This window comes from Triticum dicoccoides, chromosome 3B (genome assembly GCF_002162155.2).
Source record: "Triticum dicoccoides isolate Atlit2015 ecotype Zavitan chromosome 3B, WEW_v2.0, whole genome shotgun sequence".
In the NCBI taxonomy this organism is placed as follows: domain Eukaryota; kingdom Viridiplantae; phylum Streptophyta; class Magnoliopsida; order Poales; family Poaceae; genus Triticum; species Triticum dicoccoides.
Genome location: NC_041385.1, coordinates 235,319,257 through 235,325,872, shown reverse-complemented (window position 1 = coordinate 235,325,872; position 6,616 = coordinate 235,319,257). Strand labels below are relative to the sequence as shown.

The window sequence follows — 6,616 nt, the reverse complement described above, 5'->3', positions numbered from 1 at the left end:
GGAGGGCGCACCCCTCCTCGTCATTCTCCAACGCAAGCCCTCCACTCTTTCCTATGCGGTGCAGACCAACAGCCGTCCGGCGGGGAGAAGGCAGGGTGTCACCGACAGGAGCGCACCGCGTAGCACCACTGCTTTCCGCCGCCGGCCGCCGCGAGGGCGCCTCTGCTGGTCGCTCTTGCGACCACTTCCAGGTGGCCATACACATGCACTCCTTTGGTCCAGGTGGTGTCCATGGGATCCAGGTGGCTGTACACGTGCACGTCCAACGTGCGGATGGTGTCCACTTTTTGTTGAGGGGTCCAAAATAAAGCGTCCCTGTCCATTTCAGGTTGAGAGTATTAAAACAAGCCGTGATGTAAAAGGCTTGTTTTCAGGTGTTAGGTTTGTGTTGCGTAGAGTCATGGTTATAAGTTGGTTAGGCTGCAGCTCGAGGACAAGCTGCATGTCGAGGTGGGGTGTAGTGTTAGAGTACGTAATGGGCCTAATGGGCCTGGGCTGGCGGTATAGCCCATTAGTCTTAGGGTTAATTAGAGATAAGGGTCGCTTGCTTAGGGGTCAAGTAAGCCTTGCTTGGGAGTCAAGTAAACCTCTCTATATAAAGAGAGGAGATGTATCACTCTAAGCAAGCAAGAATTAAGAAGGAAATCTTCAGTCCTTGGTAGCGCCCTCCTTCTAGCAGCGCCATAGCAGTCCTCTTGGCACCTTTTACGTTGAGATTGATCCATGCTTTGCGCCCCGTCTGCGAATTGGCAAGGGACATCTTCAGTCCTTGGTGTCTCACGTGTGTTCTGCACACGCGCGACGACTGGCTGCAATACAGATAGGTTGCATCCATAATACAGGCCATGGCTACGCCCTTCGATCCCAAACTTCTAGTACACGGTTACAAAGGACATGGAGCCTTCCTTTTGTGTTATGAAGGCCCATACTACTCAAAATTCATGGCGATTGATGATTTTGATCTAAGTTCAATGGAGTCTCAACCAAAACATACTACATGGAGCCTCAACCAACCTACCGTATCCCCCAAATCAAACACACCTAAGTTTCATCAAACCACTCGATCTGCTACTGTTTGTCTCACTAATTTTTCAAATCGTAGGATGGCTGCTGACAACAAGATGCATTTCCTGAAGCTGGAGGAGGAGGTGGTGATCCCGACTACGTTCAAATGTGCCATTACTTAGTAAGTTTCAGTGTTTCATCAACGCACTTAAAGTTCCAGTCCTCGATTTGTTGTGATGTCTCCCCTCGCCTGTCACACACCACACCCACTTATTTTATATTTCTCTATGATGCAGTGACTTGCTCTTCAAACCGGTGGTCTTGGGTAAGTTTTGATTCATTCTATCCAGAGTTACACACATGTTTTTCACTGAATTGTTTTATTGATAATATAGTTTGTGGACACACCTTCTCGTTCTGGAGTATTGCTGAGCATATGAGCATCTTAGTTGACACTCTATGCCCCTTGTGCAAGACGCAGTTTGCACATTTTCCAAAAATATGTGAGACTTATCATACTTTGGTTAAGAAATTGAAACCAGCGGAGTATGCAAGAGTTGAAGCGGAATTTTTAGGTGCGTAGCATTGACTACTCTAGTCTACTTTTGTCTTACCACACCTTACATTTTTTCAATTATATTGTTGCGATTGTCTTGCAGAACAAGAGAGAAGCTTGGGGAGATCATCTCCACCAGTTGATGGTATTAGTTTTATAATAGTTATCGAATTGACAATTTCTTTACTGTGTGCATTAAGGCATTAACTCCTTAAATAGTTGGTTTGCAGGATGAGCTTTGTTTTGAGTGTAACAAGCTACTATACAAGCCATCAGTCTTAAATTGTGGACACGGTATTAAAATTAGAGTTTTTGCCTACGTTTAGTGACTTCTTAATGTGAAAATTGATATTTTTTCCTTCTGTTTTTTTTTCTGAAGTTTGTTGCAAAAGCTGCTTGCCATCTAGTGATGGGCTATTGGCATGCAAGCGTTGCGGAGTGTTCATCCAGGGAAGTTTCCCTCTGTGTGCATTTCTCTGGATGAGATCATCCAAGAGTTCTTCCCGCGGGAGTACGCTGCAAGGGCTGAGGCTGTTGGACTAAGTTTTGAGCCTTTATCATCGGGTAAGCATCGGGAACGTGTTCAGTTGTTTCTTGCCTTACTAAAATATTGATCACACTTGGGTGGGGGAGAGATAGGGGAGCTGGACTCAGGAGAGAGAGCTAGAGAGGTGTGCTGCATGTGGGCACACATCGTCACACTTGTGATTTAGGGTTGCTTATCTTACACTTCTATTGTTGGCAAAATGATAGTCTGGGCACAAAACCTAGGGTGTAGCATCCACCCTCGTCGACCTGATGTCCATATGGCGTATAGCCTGAAAATCTTGGTGTAGATTATGAACGGCAGAGGCATGCTCACTGCTATGTGTTCCGTGGTGCTCTGCTCCGGAGCCACCGGTCTACACAAGAAACTAAAGTTGAATCGCTCTCAAACCAACTGCTTTGGAAACTTTAGGTTCAGAGTTTGATTATCACATTGCCTTGCCTGCGTTCGGTACCCTGGTGGTTTACTGAATGCGTGGTGCAGCCGTGAGGTCACCTTATCCACTCCGCAACTCACTAGGAATGCCATCTCTGCCCAAGTCTCTTCTCCTGTCGGGACACCTTAGTGGATTACTACCGTTTATGGGCAAATAAAGCTGAAACTGGTAAGATCTCCTTCCTGGCTGAGCCCCATGATGCTCACACGGCTTGCTCTTCCCGTGGATGCTTTGTGGATCTTCGACCCGGGACCGCACCAGATCGTCAGCCGCAAGCAGAATGCCTTCATGGGTGGGCGGTCATTGCATGATAACTTCATCCTCTTCCGAGAGACTGCACACTCTCTCTACAACAACTCGTGTGCTACACAAATTGGACCTATCCAAAGCCTTTGATTCAGTCTCTTCCCTGTCTTCTTTGAAGTGCTCAAGAGTTGGGAGCATCGGTTTCAGCGACCAATGGCGAGATTGGCTTGCAATCCTCTGGTCCTCAGCTAGCACTCGAGTCATGCTCAACGGAGTGCAGGTCCACCAATTTGGCACAGAAAGGGGCTGCGCCAAGGTGACATGCTTTCCCCAATGCTCTTCGTCATCGCGGTTGATGCCCTCAGCTGTCTTCTCCACCACGCCACCACACTTGGTGTCCTGGAGCAATTGCAAGCGCTGTCCCGTGGCCGGAGTTTCACTTTATGCAGACAACTGGGTCATCTTCTGCCATCCCTCCGTGCACTGGCGGAGCTTAGGCAAGGCCGAATGGGCCGTGGCCCGCCCAGCCCAGCCGAAAATGGGGAAGGATGAGATGAAATTTGGGCCTCAAGTACAAGTACTATGTGTAATTCTTTAGTCCGGCCCGCCCAGCCTTTTTCCTGTAGCTCCGCCACTGCCTCCATGCATGACCTCATTGCCTCCGTGAATTTTATCGCTTTTCGGTGAAGCCTCACATCGGTGCACCAATTACACTGAAAGCTTGGCCATGTCTCTGCACTGTTCACCCGATGAGGTGGCCTTGGTCGCTATCCAGCTTGGTTGTGGAGGAATTCCCACTTCCCTACCTCGGGTTCACCTCACTGTGCGCCGACCTACTGCTGCTATTCCCTATTATCTTGTGCTAGCCAGCGGAGTTTGGTGGAATTGGTGTCAAAGACCAGGAGCGTCCCGGGGTCGCTCTACACCCCCACTTGCTTTGGTTTAGACGCACAGACAGTCAGCGATCCTGGAGCGGCCTTGAGTTGCAGTTCTCAGCTATAGAGAAGGCCATGGTTTTCGTCTCCACCTTCATGTGTGTCAGGAATGGAACCAAGTCCCTCTTTTGGAAAGGTCGATGGCTGGATGGCCGTGCCCCCAGCAGGACTACACAACTGATTTATGGGCATGTGCCCAAGAGGCTTAGGAAGTAGAGGAAAGTGGCTATGGCTGCGCATAACCATTCTTGGATGCTCAACATCCACGGATTGCTTGGCTTGCGTGAGCTCATCCAGCCTTCACGCGCTGTGTCCCAAGTGCAATTCAGTGACCAACCTGATCACCTCCTTTGGCGTTGTACTGAGAGCGGCACCATGCAAAGCCTCCTTCGGAGGTTCCACCGGATGCAGAGGTTGGAAGCTTACCTGGCCCTCGTGGGCACCGGCACCACGCGAGGTGAAGGTCTTCTTTCTGCTTGCTGCCCGTGATAGATTCTAGACCGCTCAACGGCTTGAACGCCGCAATCACCCTCACCAGCCAGCCTGCATGTTCTGCAACCAAATCCTTGAGACTATGGCGCACTTCTGGTCAAATGCTCCTTCGCAAGGCATGTGTGTAGGAAAGCTCTGGCTTGGACCAGGTTCCCTTTCCGTCCACTCGACCCCGGTGAGCCTCTTGTTGATCGATGGCTCATGGCCAGGGCTTGCTCGCCCAAGGATCTTCATAAAGGTGCCACCTTGAGATGTCCTTCTCACCTCCTGGATGCTGTAGAAGCACTGCAATGACTGCACTTTTAACAGTGCCAATGCGTGTGTTGTTGTGCTACTGGGGCTAATCAAGGACGAGGCCAAAGGTTGGGCCCAAGCCAGCGAATAGGGCTTAGGATGTGTTCGCCCGGGGAGTGGGATGTCTGCCAAACCCCAGCACTCTGTTTCGTGTACCCTGCCCCTGCTTGGGGTTTTGTAGTTTTTTCTGTCTTTGTGAATATATTGAGACGCAAGCTTTGCGTTTTCACGAAAGAAAAACAAGATTGATTATATATAACAAAAAATGTTGGCCATCTAATCATTTTGCTTCTATTAATTCATTAATATGATTACTGTTTAGTTTGAGATGAAAATAAATCTATAATAATGAGTTGCCGTTCATGAACTTGTGTTTCTTGACGTTTAGGTAGTTCGCTCAACAATGATAGCAGAAGCATGCCTCACAGGGTTGGCAATGTGCACGTTGGTGTTGGATGTGACAATTGTGGAGTAAGTGAAGTTGTACATACCTAGATTATAGTTTGTAATGGCCACATTAGGGCACTCACAAACTTGCATATTATGTCAAACGTGTGTGCAGGCAGAACCGATTCGAGGTAACAGGTATAGCTGCATGGACTGTGCGGTGGGTTACGATCTTTGTGAAGACTGCCATTCAAAGGGGTCAACATGCGGGGGGCGATTTAACCAGCAACACCTGCCTGGCCATAGAATGGAAGCTAACAATACACTGCTCCTGAAAAATGTTATGGACTACAACAGTATCACAGATAATGAGCTATGGAACGACAATGAGCAGCCTCAGCCAGGGGGTGAGGAGCATGATGAGGATAATGGGGTGGAGGAATATGCGGAAGATGAGGAATATGAGGAAGATGAGGAGGATGTTGAGGATGTCGATGAGGAACGTACAACCTGCAGAATTGTGTAACTGCGGCTCATGTTGAATCGTGATGCCATATACTCATGTTGAATTCTTAAGTGATTATCGCTTCACTAAGAGTTGCTTTGTAACCAAACAATTAGGGATTTTAGTCTGATTAATGGATACAACATAATCTGGTAACTAAACTAGCTGAAAGTACCCTGTCCACGTTTGTTTGCTGAGCAGAATTTTCTTGTGCTTTTTGAGCTCCTTCGACGAGCAGATCTTCACTTTTCCGGAGATATGTATGTCTGTTGCTTAGGATGCTTCGGAAGAACTAGAGCTAGCGAGAGTCGCCCTGCACGCTTTGGCTTCTGTAATTTTCCTTTCACCCAATCACATCAAAGCCATTGCGCACGCTTGGTTACCTGCATGACTTTTGACCTCCTTGCGCATTTGTGGCTGAGTTTATACAATACAACCCAAAAAAAATGATCTGCACTTTTAGCATATGTGGCTGAGTAGATACAAGCAAAAATATCATCAGACCCAATAACCATCGGGACAATGGCGCATCCTTGTGATGTCCACGTCGGACAGGAAGGACAAAAGGAACGCGACGCAGGAGTGCTGCTCAACATTGACAACCGGCCTGACTGTTGGTCATGCTTGCGTATTGGTCAGAATAATAGAGATCGATATCTAACCTAACCCGGGTCTCCTCGACGATTCCCTTCCCTCTTGCCCCGCTGGAATTGGATCCTCTACCATAGAGAAGGAAATTTAGAGAAGCTATGGTAAAAAAAAGAAGAAGACTAAAATGACTAAAATGATTTTGTAAATTGCTGATCTGATGTGTACATTTAGAGTAGAGGTAAAAACACACTAAGTCCTGAAACTTGTCCAACATGTGATGGTTTAGTTCTAAAACTTGCAAAAGTGAACTATGTAGTCCTAGAACTTGCACACAATGTGCAAATTTAGTCCTGAGCCAATCAGAGGTAACCAAGTGGCGCCAGCTGGCCCGGCCCATTCATCGCTGAACAATTCGCAGATACCTCCTGCCGTTTTGTCAATTCAACCAGTAGTATACCCATTGAATCCTTGAATCCGGCTGTCGGTTAACCCACGGCGGGTGGCACGGCCATGCCCACTGTGCCGAGCATCCGCACGGTGGCCGCCGTCTTCGGGCTGCTGCTTCTCGCCTTCGCGCTCTCCTCCACCGTCATCTACCTCGTCTCCCCGGCCCGCGCAGCCC

At 48.3% G+C, this 6,616-nt stretch overlaps 1 protein-coding gene and 1 pseudogene across 4 annotated transcripts in view; both read left to right on the top strand.

Moving 5' to 3' along the window:
- LOC119275693 (ATP-dependent DNA helicase 2 subunit KU70-like) overlaps positions 1 to 5,564 on the top strand; it is a 12,206-nt gene extending 6,642 nt beyond the window's left edge. For 3 of the 4 annotated variants that reach the window (XM_037556581.1, XM_037556582.1, XM_037556583.1), the window contains 8 exons: positions 1,103 to 1,186; positions 1,302 to 1,330; positions 1,401 to 1,580; positions 1,665 to 1,706; positions 1,781 to 1,855; positions 1,941 to 2,125; positions 4,900 to 4,982; positions 5,074 to 5,564. In XM_037556581.1, coding sequence (XP_037412478.1) covers positions 1,103 to 1,186; positions 1,302 to 1,330; positions 1,401 to 1,580; positions 1,665 to 1,706; positions 1,781 to 1,855; positions 1,941 to 2,104 — 574 coding nt within the window. In that variant the 3' untranslated portion in view covers positions 2,105 to 2,125; positions 4,900 to 4,982; positions 5,074 to 5,564. Of the gene's footprint in view, positions 1 to 1,102; positions 1,187 to 1,301; positions 1,331 to 1,400; positions 1,581 to 1,664; positions 1,707 to 1,780; positions 1,856 to 1,940; positions 2,126 to 4,899; positions 4,983 to 5,073 lie in introns of those variants that run through there. The other variant, XM_037556584.1, reaches the window with a different exon arrangement.
- Positions 5,565 to 6,504: 940 nt separating this feature from the next.
- LOC119279498 overlaps positions 6,505 to 6,616 on the top strand; it is an 851-nt pseudogene continuing 739 nt past the window's right edge.